At 39.4% G+C, this 13,864-nt stretch overlaps 1 protein-coding gene across 1 annotated transcript; it reads left to right on the forward strand.

Moving 5' to 3' along the window:
* Window positions 1–4,250: 4,250 nt before the first annotated feature.
* Window positions 4,251–8,546, forward strand: LOC104092079 (F-box/LRR-repeat protein 25-like). Its single transcript, XM_009597568.4, has 3 exons — window positions 4,251–7,089; window positions 7,446–7,607; window positions 7,880–8,546. The coding sequence occupies exon 1, from the start codon at window positions 6,090–6,092 to the stop codon at window positions 7,059–7,061; it is 972 nt and encodes a 323-aa protein (XP_009595863.3). The 5' UTR covers window positions 4,251–6,089; the 3' UTR covers window positions 7,062–7,089; window positions 7,446–7,607; window positions 7,880–8,546.
* Window positions 8,547–13,864: the final 5,318 nt, after the last annotated feature.

Raw genomic sequence — 13,864 nt, forward strand, 5'->3', positions numbered from 1 at the left:
AAATGAAAGCTGAGTTTAAACAACTGAAAAGGAAAAAGATGATGACCAAAATGGCTTTCCAGCGTTTCATTTGATTAATATACTCTGTGTAATTGTGTTGTTGTAATATGTAGACTGCAAATTGACATCCTAAAAGCATGAATACATGTAGTTGTCGTAGGGAAATGTACCATTTACTTTTCGCTGTAATGGTGGGTATGATTAAATCAGTGTTATTCAATGTTACCTGGTATTATTAATTTCAGATTTCACTTTCTAACTTTGATGACATGATGTGAACGAATGTTTAAGTTTTAGTTGGAAAGATTTCTTTACATGACTCCATTCATCCATAACATGAAAGTTGTGACAAAGCAAACGACATCCTTGCTTAAAGCATTTCTTTGTTACACATTACACTATATTTTGTTAGTACAAAAGATTGTTTGTCTGGAAAAGAAAAAGGAAATGGCACAAAATATCAGTAGTAATTCTCACCCATTTGGACATTCTGTTTCACTAAGTAGAAATAACATTTAGTGGAAGCATAAGGTTTGGACATTCTGTTTCATGAGATTCAACTTTGCTTAATCAAATTTACTGTTAAGCATTTGATATAGTAATCCCGTTTACATGACGACATCTTTTCAGTATCATTGTAGGGGCATTTACAATATATAGTTCTTTAAATCTTGGGAACAAACAGTTACTACTATTTTGCGTAATAACTTACAACATTTTTATCAACTCACAGTCCATTTTAATTAACTCAAAAGAAGTCACCTTATCTGTGATAGTATCCTGAACACTGAAATATTTTTGGCAATCACAATAAGAAAACTTTATCTATAGCAGAAATTTCAAACAGCGCAGCACAGTAGCACCACCCCAACACCAAAAAAGAAAAGCAGAACAGTAACAACGTCATTTGAAACACGAGCACTTGAAAATACAGCAGAATAGTACCACATGAAACTACAATTCATTAGCAGTACTACATCACCAAATATCGGAAAGCAACATAGTAGCAGCACCAAAGAAGCTGATAGCAAACCCTGAAAAATGCACAGATAAGCACTTGAAATAAGGATAAGCTACCATTAACAGTAAACACATATTAGCACTAGAAAAAACTAATTTATCAGCAATCCATTTAATTTTATTGTGTCTGTTGAGAGTATATCCAACCAAAATCTATTTCAACTGCTACTTCTTCTGGAGGCCAAGAAGGAATTTTAGTTGATTTAGCCCACAATTGTGGCCCATTTATCGGAAGAATTGCATATTCATAAATTCTTCTGTACGTTTCTACTTTGTAGCAGTCATCCACGTAGTCAAGAATGTCATCCTTCTTAGCCCAAATGGCTGCAATAGCATGCTTGCAAGAAATTCCCATGATACTCCATTTTCTATAGCTACATGTTCGATTCTTCAAATCAACTGCCCAATTGTCACGAATAGTAGCTCCTATAATCTCATAAGTCCACTTATTAGATTTTTGAGGGATATAATCACCGGCTGCAGTCTGATTTTTGTGCAATATGTCCTTAATATTTGGACAAACATCACCCAAACTCCATTTCTGCGCTTTCTCCCTATTAGCTAGCATTCTAGCCATGAGCAGATACCGCAATTTCTTCAGAAGTGTCAAGCATCAAGGATCATGCTATTAAATACTTCACACAAGTTATTTAATAAAATATCACACTTGGCATCTGAAGAAAAATGTGACCTTGACCATTTGCTAGGTTCTTTGTCATTGAGCCAAGCAACAACATTCGTATCTAACTCTGTCATCCGTAACATGCGAGCATCAAATTCTTCCACAGTAGCAGCCTTTGCAGCAGCCCAAAATACTTTTTTTAATGTGAACCTACTAAAACCAGCTCTCTTAAAATTGTTATAAAAGTGCCTCGCACAAAATCTATGGCTAACATATGGTAAAACTTTATTAAAAGCTTCAATATACGACCTTTTTGTTTGTCAGACATAAAGGCCCAACCACTCTCATCTATATCTAAATCAGCTGCCAAATAGTTCAAAAACTACACCCATATCTCTCTACTTTCTTTCTCAACAATCGCGTAGGCAATGGGAAATATGTTATTATTATCATCAATTCCGACTGCAGATAACAATTGTGTCCCATACATTGGACCTTTCAACCAACAACCGTCAACACCTATTATCTTTCTACATCCAGCCTTGTAACCTTTCTTACAAGCAACAAAACAGATGTATATTCTCTAAAATCTATATGGCTTGTTTGGTACCTTATTATCAGTAAACTTCATGTGAATTGTACTGCTTGGATTTGTCCTATCAATTTCAATGCAATAATCCCACATTATTTTATATTGATCCTTAATATCACTATCAATCAACGCAATAGCTTTCATCTTAACTCTTTTGGCTTGAGATAAAGTCACTTTAACTCGTAGATCTAAACTCACCCTATCTCTGAACTCAAGTAATCTCCAACCGCTGTTTGATTTAATTTCTTTGAGGTATTTTCTTGCAATGAAGGATGATGTTATTTTTTTATTTTCATAATTCTACTCCTTGCAAGTATGTGTAGGTTTGTACTTCCTAATCTGAAGCGTCGTGTCCCTTTGCATTTTATATGCCATGATTTCCCATTCGCACTCCGGATGTATACAAACAACCTTCATTCTTTCTTTGTCATTTTTCTTCCACTTAATATACTTTCCATTGTTAATCTTATGAGTAGCTACTGCATTCTTAAAATCTTGCTTGCTTGCAAAAGTACATTCCAGAGCAAAAATCGGCTTATCTCTATCTGTATGTGGGTTGAAGTGAGGAAAATTGGATTCCTCAGTCTCGGAATCGCTATGCAAACTTTTTGTGTCTGCAGAATCAATAAAGTCAGATTCCCCTTCTGGAGCGACCATCTTTCTCTTCACTTCGACACTAAGAATCTCGCTTTCATCTATAATGCTTTCTACAATTTTTTCATGTTTATCAACAAGTAGATCATCAGACAAATCATCTTCGGAGTCACTAAAATCATCACTAGATGAATTTTCCCGCACAAATTGATGTTTGTCATTATCTCTAGCATTTGATTTATATACCGAATCTATATTTTCTATACTGAAATATGAGTCCAAGTGTTCGAAGTAAATCTCAATCACATTGTCATTCGGGATGTTTCTGCCAACTGCATATGCTTCATTATCTGTAGATACCAACCTCCATCTATTACTAGATCTTCCATACCTATGCCAAAAAGTTATTAAATCCTTTAAATATCCACAAATTGCTGCCATGTTCTTGAACTCATCAAGGTTCATTTTTTCCACGTTAACATAATCAATATAGTCGATGTTGCCCCCAACATAATACTTTTCTAGCATACGTTTCATAATTCCTCCATGGTATATTTTGATACTGACAAATGATGCCTTGGTTATCGCTTCTGAAATTACAAAAAATATATTGTGATATAATTAACAAAAATAATACATATTCAATAAGACTTTAACAGTAGTATATATAGAAAACGTCCAGATTTTAGGCCGTGGATTCAAGTCATATTTTTTTTAAACAACAACAAAGTTGCAAAGATGTTTTTTCTGAACAAAGGGTTCTCTTTACATATTCAGAAACATGCTTATTGTATAGAATTTTTTTGTGGGAAGGGGTTCGATAAAAGTAAAGAAAAACTAACCATAAATTGGAGTCGATTCTCTGTCAATGTATCTCCTTAAAGACATTGTTACTTTCACGGTGTTATTATGCTATTTAAGGGAATATGATGTATGTTACTCTAGGGTGTTTTTGAAGATAAGAAACAAAGAAGAGAAACTTATTTGCAGTTTGATCGTTTCACAAGAAGAGAAGCCCAAAGGATGTTGCAACAACAAGAGTTTGAGTTTGGAGGGAAATATATGAGGCACACGTGATAACTTTTGTTCTATTAAAGGACTCACAGTGGTTAGGTTTGAGACTTAAAATGCACCACTTTCTCAAAAAATGTGGACTATTATTGCTCTACCCGAAAGAAATAGGATTACTTTGAGTCCAAGTCCAAAGGTACCGGATTATTTTGAGCTTTTTCTCACTTTACCTTAATTTGTAGGCAAAATAAGTTACCCCTGAACTATGGACCAAATCCTTGTTACATACTTTTTACGGACAAAAATCATCTTACACACTCAATCTTTTAAAAGTGTGTCTAAGACACTATTTTTAACAGCTGGCGTGCGTGTTTTACACAAAAAGAGGCGAGTGAAGTTAAATTTTATCAAAATGCCACATATCCAGCCTTTTTTATTTTTAAAAATTTTAGAGTCATTTCAGCTACAAGGATGACGTTTACTCTTTATATTCTTTACCTTCTCCTGTTTATACCACACTAATGATGATTAATACCTATAATTACACTAATATTTCCACAAATTAACAGTTGGCAGATTGTTAAAGAAAGGATTTGTTCAAGTTGGAGATGTAAGCAAGGTATTATGTGAAGATCTCAGTCGATAACATAAGCAAGTTGGCAATCGCTGGAGCTCCGATGGTCAACCGTGAAACGAACAAACGACATCAAAACTATAGGTCGCCGGAGTCTTTAATTTTCCGGCCAACATTTCAGATGAAACAAAAAGGTGAGAAGAAGAGACACAAAAATAAAAAATAAAAAAACGATGGAGAAGCTCCGTTTCCTGTCAAATTCGGCAGAACCGGCCAAGATTTGACCATTCTTCGGCGAGTTTCCTCCCGATCCGATTATCTGGAATTGGCACGGGAGCGATTTTGGCTAGCCAGACGGCAACTCCGACCGGTGTCGAGTTGTTTGGTGGCTAGTAGTGGTGAGAGAGGAGTTGGGCAGCTGTTGGATGTGAAATGAGAGGATAATGGAGGAGAATGGAGGACCTATGATTTGGGGATTATTCCGGTGGATTTTAGTGGAGGAAAAAAATTTAATGGAAAAGTTGACTAAGAGTAGGGTAGGGAAAGATAGAGAGACGGGTTGAGGAGGGGTCCTTTGATTATTTTTGTTTTTTTTTTAAAGAAAAAAATATTAATTAGGGTGGAAATTAAGTTTTTTTTTCTTGAATTATGACACGTGTCAAGACTTAATTGGTGCGTAAGATCACACCTATATAGTTGTGTAGATAGTTTTTCTTGCTGGGTTTTGTACATCCATATCATTAGTACTATTGTATCTGAGCTGAACATGCACATATAAAAATAGATGAAAAGTTGCATATTGAGGAGATTATTGGAAGTGGAATTGGTACTCAAAAATAAAACCAGAATACCAAATTGTCATTGACTACTTTCTATTCGAAATGTGGGAATTTAGTTTTGTTATGCAACGTGTTTGATATAATTCCCAAGAGAGAGAGAGAGAGAACCAACACTTATCAAAGAAAATATAAAAGGTCAGTTCCCTTAATTAAGTATCTATGATTCAAAAAATAAATTCTCTGTTAGCCAAATTTTCAGCTTATGAAGCTTGATTACCATTTGAATTCTTCGGTTACAGCCTTGGAAATAGCCTCTAATATAGTTATATTAGCTTTATGATCTTGTGAAAGTATCAGCTGGTAGAACATTACACATGGATCAAACAGATTTTATTCTCCCACTTATTATTCAGAATTTGCCATGATATTCCAAGAAAAATTCCAACTATTGTTTAACAATGTAGGAATACTGGCAAAGTGGAGTACTCAGTGTTCTTTCTCTTCTTCTAGGAATGGCAGAAAAACAAGTCAACGAATTGGCATGACATAAAGAACACTCTTCCTGATATGGAAAATAATCAAGTCTCATAAATTTTGGCAGCTCGATCAGGAACTCAAAATGAGCGAGAAATACTTAGTACTCTATTCTCTAAGGGGTTGTTTGGTTCTAGGATTAGTTATGCAGGATAATAATGCCGGGATAAGTTCTATTTGGATGTTTGACTTTTTGCATTAAAAACTAGTATAAGTAAAACTCTGGATTCAAAGTTATTAGGACCAGTTATAAAATCTAGGTCGTTAATCATCTCAATCGTAGCCGTACAGTAGAGATGTCATCTCCACCACTGATCTCCCTCAAATCCATGGCTCAAGTGTTTCTTATTTAAATAGACTCAAATGCTCATTTCCCAAACAAATCTGCAGATCATTAAAGAACCAGTGGAAAAAACCCAAGGGGAGCACACCACAGTGATGAAGAAACCGAAGTTAATGGAGACAATCGCCGAAGATGATGGAGCCCTAGACCGAATCAACAAGTTGCCAGAGTCGCTCCTCGCTCGAATTATCTCTCTTTTGCCGTCGACGAAGAATGCTGTCAGGACATGTCTTGTCTCAAAACGGTGGCAGTACCTCTGGACTTCTATTGATAATCTCACTTTACTTTGTGATTCTCCATCAGAAGCAGAAATATGCGTACCCTTCGTAGACTACGCATTTGCTCAACGTATTTCTTCGAAAATAAGAAAATTTTATCTCGACTGCTGGGACATGCTTAGTTACAGCTTGCATATCGATCAGTGGCTTACTTATGTTATAAATAGTAAAGTGGAACATGTTGTATTGAACTCAACCTTTTTTAAGGTGTACATATTGCCTCAATCATTTTACACTTGCTCGTCATTGGTAACATTGGGTTTACGTAATTGTGCCTTTGATAAGGGAGTTGTTATATCGTGGAAATCTCTGAAGACGGTGAAGTTTATGACAGTGGAGTTAGACGATGAAGCGATTGTGAAGTTATTAACAGGTTGTCCTTCTTTAGAAACTATGGAACTGACTTATTTCCATGGTTTTCAGCATCTGGAAATTAAAAATATAAATTTGAAGACACTGAAGTTGCACAACTTTTGGCAGCTGTATGGAGGTGATCATTCATTGGAAATTGTTGCTCCATATCTTCAGCATTTGGTGATTTCAGAACACCTTGATGATTTTAAGTGTAGGCTAGTAAATGTGTCTTCCTTGGTCAGTGCTGAGCTTACTTTTGATATCAGATGTGAGATCCAGGATAACAGTTGTCGTGATTACCATCGGGTTTTTTTGGACCCTTGTTCAAGATTATCTTCAAAAGTTGAGACATGTAAATGAGCTAACAATTGGGACTTGGTTTGCAGAGGTTTGTTACTCAATCAAAATTACTTTATAGTTGCTCTATTTGGTTTTTAGCAAACAGTTGCAGGATGCGGTGTGGAGTAATTGAAAGCTTTTATACACATGAAAATTTCTGTGACAAAAGAATCTTTCACCTTTTTGTCATTTTATGTAAGTTTTCTGTCAACTTTTAAATCAGGTATTTCTATTGTCGTACGGGCAAAAGATAAATTTTGGAAATTAGCATTTTGATATTGATGTCTAAAGGTTTAGATATTTACTTTTGTCATAGAGCCGTAAAAACTTTATCTGTGATGTATATTTTTTTTATTGTTTCTATTTTTCTGTTCTTGACTAGTTTCCTTGGGATTACTGCACCAGGTTCTGTTCATGATGCAGCTTGATGGAGCGCAGCTTCCAGAATTGAAATGCAAATGTCTAACACTGAAGTTGCACATAACGAAGTATAATTTGTATGGAGTAGCAAGCCTTTTGCGGGCCTCGCCTCATTTGGAGACACTCAACATACACATGGACGTTGAAGTAACTTCCCACATCTTTTGCTCTTCTTCGTACATTCATTCATATTTTGATGATTTATCGCACCCTCTTTCCTCTCCATACTGAGTTTTCTAGAGGAGAATGCAAATACATCTTTCATTGTTTGCTTGGTTTACCTTCTCAATGAGTCTTATAGATAGGAATTTGCTATTAATTATTTGTGAAGAACCAAATCCGTGGGTTTTGAATATGTGGGACAGATTTATCATGAATTTTAACCTGTATTTGATCTAGATTATATTGTTTATATACAGGTTAATTTTGTGCAATGCCGCTATGAGTCAAGTTATTTGCGCCAAGGAGATAATATCGATCTGGAGAGTTGGATTTCAAACTCTGTATTTCCCAATCTCAAGAGTGTTAATATTATCTGCCCCATTTTCATTGGGATGTGTCGGACGGCGAGGCATGATAGGCTCTTTGAACTTTCAAAATTTCTGCTAAAAAATGCAATGGTTCTGGAGACGTTTGTTATCATGGTAAAGAGAACACACTGCAGCTTGTGTTCAAGGAATTGTGTATCCCCATATTCGTCAGGATTGGCTGCGAAATTGTTAGGTTGCCCAAGACCCTCCACCAATTTTATGATGAGTTTCCATGAGTCGTGATTTTCCATGAGCAGGATGCAAGTGGTTTTGTTTCTCGGTACACCAGAAATTGCGCATAATAGTTTATCTTTTGATTTTTCTGCTGGTGAACTTATGAGTTTTTAACTTGTCTATGTAAGTAAAATGTTTCTTTTTGTGATCTTACCACCATGGCACGTATTATGGATGCTTGGTGTCTGATGAAGCAGTTACTTGTTGCACTCTATATGTTGTACCTGTGGTTGAAATGTTTTTCAACTTTTGGTGATCCACTGAGATTGGCAGATCCAAAAACCATATCTTTCATAACTAAGCAAATTAAATATTGTGTTTTGCAACCCTTGTCAAATAGCCTCAAAGTTTTATGATTGGAGATGATTCCCTTGTTTTGGCTTTTTTCTTAAAGGAAGGTATTGTCTTTTTACCTCGATTAATTCGTAGCAGTTTTGATTTACAATGTTTAGTTAGATCTTTCTGTTTGATCTTCCTGAAATCTTCATCTATCCGGCAGATTTGAGTTGGCTAGAACAGCTTCTCGGGATTGTAAAAGTTTGTGGAACACAGCTTTCTTGATAAATACCGAGCAAAAGAGTATAGCAGGTGCCTTTTATTTTCATTACCTATATTCTGTATGAGATTAATCATAGTGAAGATAACTAAGTTTATGTTTGAGATTGTTCCTTCTATTTGGTTATAAGAGCCTAGGAGGTGACTTTGTGAGACTTTTAGGTTCTACTTTTTCACATGAATACTCTACTGGTTCTGGACCCTTCTCACTTGGAGATAAGCTACATTTCTACATAAATATATGAGTTTTCCTCATAATCAACTTTCTCCAAGTAGTCATGTTTCCAGAATTGTTATCCTTTCAGCTTCAATTCGATTCTCTTCATCATATTTTCCATCCTTGTAGTCATCATTTTCTTCATCTGTATCTTTTTACTCCTTATTCTCTTCATTTTCTTGGTCTGCTTTATCTTTGCTGCAACCTTGTTTTACTGTGCATTGTCATCAGCATTGGTATTGAACCAAGCTATCTGTGCAATCTTTATTCCTTTCTGCTTAGTCCCTTTGGCGTAGATGCGACTACCAACACATCATTATAAGTTAGGGGTATTTACTCTTTCTCTCATCCCAACTGTTCTGTGTTTATTCTTCTTATTTGATGTTGAACCTTCTCTTTTTGTTGGTTTTTACTTCTGCCTTCTGTCTTGATTTTGCTTAAATTATCATATGAGTTTTTTGTTGTTCCTTGGGAATACTCTTGTTCTTTTCTTGACTGGCTTCTTTTAGTTCAGTAGAAGGAAGTTATGTTGGAGTTTGTTATGGCCAATCTCATATATTTTAACGGAAGTTCAAGAATCCGATAATTGAAACCCCAACCATAGAAGCGTTTTTTTTTCGTACTGATCATTTTATTAATCACCAAGTAAGATATACAAAACAATAGCTCAGCATAACACAGAACTATAACCTGTAAAGGACTAAAACTAGAAAAATAAAGATTGTAAATAGCGCTGTCAAATTTGGCCCAAGCCCAAATGACCCACAGGTTGAGCTGATTATTAACCCACCCATTTATTAAACTTAACTCATCTTGACCCAACTTATCTCAACCCATTTAAAGTTGGGTTAATTTTTAGTCCAAATTGATCCATGAGTTATTTTATCAAAATATTTTAGAATTTTTTTTTTTGGTTTGATATGTTATATATGATCATAAGAAAACAATACATATTAATTAAAGCTTGGTAAGTATTGGGCGGGTTAGGCTATGATCCAAATTTTAGTCCATCTTGACCTAACTTATCTCAGCACAAGTAACTGACCCGCCCATATATTAACTCAACCCATTTTGACCCGCCCAAAAATCGGCTCAACCCGCCTCTAATTGTCACATACTTCTACTAATAGGTGCTCTAACATTATAAACATAGACAATCTCTTTAGCAATGCTTTCCCAGTTTCTTGTTTGTTTTTTTCTAATACCCTCTAGTTCTTCTCAATGACAAGAATGGGTTGCTCTAGTGGTGAGCACCCTCCACTTCCAACCAAGAGGTTGTGAGTTCGAGTCACCCCAAGAGCAAGATGGTGAGTTCTTGGAGGGAGGGAGCCGAGGGTCTATCGGAAACAGACTCTCTACCTCAGGGTAGGGGTAAGGTCTGCGTACATATTACCCATTCGCAGTTTCACAGTCTGAATTTGTTCATACTTACTGTCATGGGCGGCTTTCCAGCCATGCCCCATGATCCCTTGGACGCGCCCCGTGGCGTCCTGGCCAGCCTCCCAACGCCCGTCGCCACGGTCGGCCCCGTGGTCTCGGCAGCTCCAAGTGACAAGCGCGCATGTGCCTCTGTCGCCCCACCGATAGCCATCGCCAGCGCCCAGCCACAGGCAAAAGCCAACAGCGCCGCGCGCGCAGACAATGCCGCGCGCGCAGACCCTGATGCTAAAGACAAAGTTGCTGCCAACGGACTTGCTGTTGCTTTGTAGAAGATTAAGTCCTTTTCATTGTAAATATAGAGTAGTTTTGCTGCATTTTCTTTAAGTGTGATTTTCCAGCTTTCATAGATCTAGTCATGTAACTTTGGTTTATTTTTTTAAGCATTATTAAGGGGGACCAAGCAATCAAAACTTTCAAGCAAGCAAACAATTCTCTGTACTGGTGTCTCTCCCCCCGACACCGTCTTGTTTTCTGTAATAGCTTTCATTCAATGCAATCAAGCTTTCTTTCATTCTCAATTCTCTTTTCTGCTCTCTTTCAATTGCTCATGACATTGGTTTTCCCGTACGGCACTGACAATCTAGTCTAGCGTACGGAGGGGACCTCAGTTGGCGGACAGCAACCGTACTGACATCGGTTGCCTAGCCTTACGTCGCCCTTCCAAGGAACTTCAGGAAGGCGCCGCGTAACAGTTGGTATCAGAGCCTAGGCTCGACATCGGACGAGGGATCACATTGCAATTACCACCATTTCTGACCATGGTGAATTATGGGGATCGCATCGCGACCCTTGAGGGAACGGTTGACGCATTACGGCCCATCGTGGAAATGGTGCCCGATCTAAAAACCAGCCTAGTGCAAAGGTTGGACGACCTGGACCGCAGACTCATCCAGGCCGAAGTTGACATAGAAAACATCAGCCGCGACTCTGAAGGAGACCGGCAAACAGCAGCCACAGAGGCAGCTGAAATTTTTGGTAAATTTGAGGTCCTCCAGCAGGAGCGTGCCGAGGATTTAGCCAACAGGGAACAAGAGGCAGACAGGGTGACTGCCATGCAACAAACCATTGACAACTTGACAGGCCAGCTCAATGTTGTCAATGCTGCTTTACAAGGCCTACTTCGAGGAGGCGGAAACCAATTTGGGGGTAGTGTGAACCTCGCCCCTATGGCACAAAAGTTGAAAATTTTCGAGCCAAAGCCATACAGTGGAGCTAGGAATGCCAAAGAAGTGGAAAATTTCATTTTCGACATCGAGCAATACTTCGATGTCGTGGGAGGCCTAGAAGAAGCTAAGAAGGTAGCAACTGCTGCCATGTATCTTCAGGGTGATGCCAAACTCTGGTGGCGGGTGACGTACGAAGCCATCAAGGCCGGCGAAGATGCCCTCGAGACATGGGCGGAACTGAAGGCAGCCATACGCCTACAGTTCTTCCCCGAAAATGTTGAGTACAATGCCAGGAGAAAGTTGCGGGAGCTCCGCCAGACCAAATCAGTGCGAGATTACGTGCGGGAATTCTCCGCACTCATGCTGAACATCCGTGACATGTGGGACAAAGACAAACTCTTCACCTTCCTGGAAGGGTTGAAACCTTATGCCCGGATGGAGTTGCAGAGACAAAGGGTAGACACGTTGCCTAAGGCAATCCAAGCAGCAGAGTGCCTTGGGGATTACCAAGTGGAAGCCTGGAAGGATAAGCCTCAACAGCCTGTCCGAGGAGGATACAAAGGGGGCCAACCAAACACTGGTGGCCCTAGCAGAAGTGGAGGAGACCGGAGTGCACCCAAATCCAAGGCTCCCTCTTCCGGCAGTACTAGTGCTGCATCTAACAACAATGATCGGGGGAGGAAGCCCCCCTCAGGATGTCGTCATTGCGGCGGACCACATTGGAATAATGAATGCCCACATGCACAGATAAACGCCCATCAAGCTTTTGAGGATGGGACGGATGACGACGCCGATGATGCGGACCAGACCGAGCCAGTAGGTGCATTCAATGCAATTGTTGGCTCCATTTCTGAGTCCTTAGCGGGAACCAGTGCCGGTATCCGTAAGAAGAAGGACCCATGTCCAATTGTCAGGAAAGGAAATAAGAAGGCGAATTTGAGGACTCCTCCTCATCAAGAGAGGACCTTAATGTTCGTTAACATGAAGGTAAATGGCAAGCCCATTCGGGCAATGATAGACACGGGTGCTACCCACAACTACTTAGCCTCGACTCAGGTGGAGCGTCTTGGACTAGTTGTAGGAAAGGGCAAAGGTCGTGTGAAGGCTATCAACTCACCACCTCAACCAGTGGGTGGAATAGCCAAAGAAGTACCAGTGAAGCTTGGCCCTTATGAAGGAAAGTTCAACCTGCGCGTAGTGATCATAGATGACTTTGAGTTAATAGTGGGGTTGGAATTCCTGAGACAGACCAATACCATGCCCGCACCGTATGCAGACATGCTACTGATGATGGGAGCAAATGGGGCCAAGCCCTGCATTATTCCGTGCATTCCCATGAAGATGGCAGCCGAGAACATCTCGGCCTTGCAGTTGAAGAAGGAGGTAAAAAGACATGAACCCACGTTCCTGGCTACCCTCTGCATGGAAGATATAGAACGCTCCTCGGGTCCCATTCCTGCACCCGTGAAGGAGTTGCTTCTGGAATTTGAAGACATCATGCCACAAGACATGCCAAAGCGCCTTCCGCCTAGGCGAACTGTGGACCATGAGATTGAGTTGGTGCCGGGTGCGAAGCCACCTACCCGGGCGCCGTACAGAATGTCACAACCCGAACTCTCCGAGCTTCGGAGACAATTGACGGAAATGCTAGACACAGGGATCATCGTGCCCTCCAAGTCCCCATATGGGTCGCCTGTGCTATTCCAAAAGAAACATGATGGTAGTTTACGACTCTGTGTGGATTACCGGGCTCTAAACAAAATCACCGTGAAAAACAAGTATCCTATTCCGCTAATGGCAGACTTGTTTGATAGACTGGGTGGTGCGACGGTATTCACCAAAATAGACCTGAGGACAGGTTATTGGCAAGTTCGGATTGCAGATGGTGATGAGCACAAGACGACCTGTGTGACAAGATATGGGTCGTACGACTTCCTGGTTATGCCCTTTGGCTTGACTAATGCGCCAGCCACATTTTGCACCTTGATGAACCAAGTCTTCCGAGAATACATTGATGAATTCGTCGTGGTTTATTTGGATGACATTGTCGTATATAGCCAGACACTGGAAGGACACCTGGAGCATTTGCGGAAGGTCCTAGCCCGATTGCGGGAGCACGAATTATATGCGAAGCTATCCAAGTGCTCCTTTGCTCAGAAACAAATTGACTTCCTCGGACATGTCATCGAGGAAGGGAGGATCAAGATGGACCAGCAGAAGATTCAGGCCATTACAGAATGGCCGCCTCCTAAGGATATACAT

Source organism: Nicotiana tomentosiformis, chromosome 10 (genome assembly GCF_000390325.3).
Source record: "Nicotiana tomentosiformis chromosome 10, ASM39032v3, whole genome shotgun sequence".
NCBI classification, from domain to species: domain Eukaryota; kingdom Viridiplantae; phylum Streptophyta; class Magnoliopsida; order Solanales; family Solanaceae; genus Nicotiana; species Nicotiana tomentosiformis.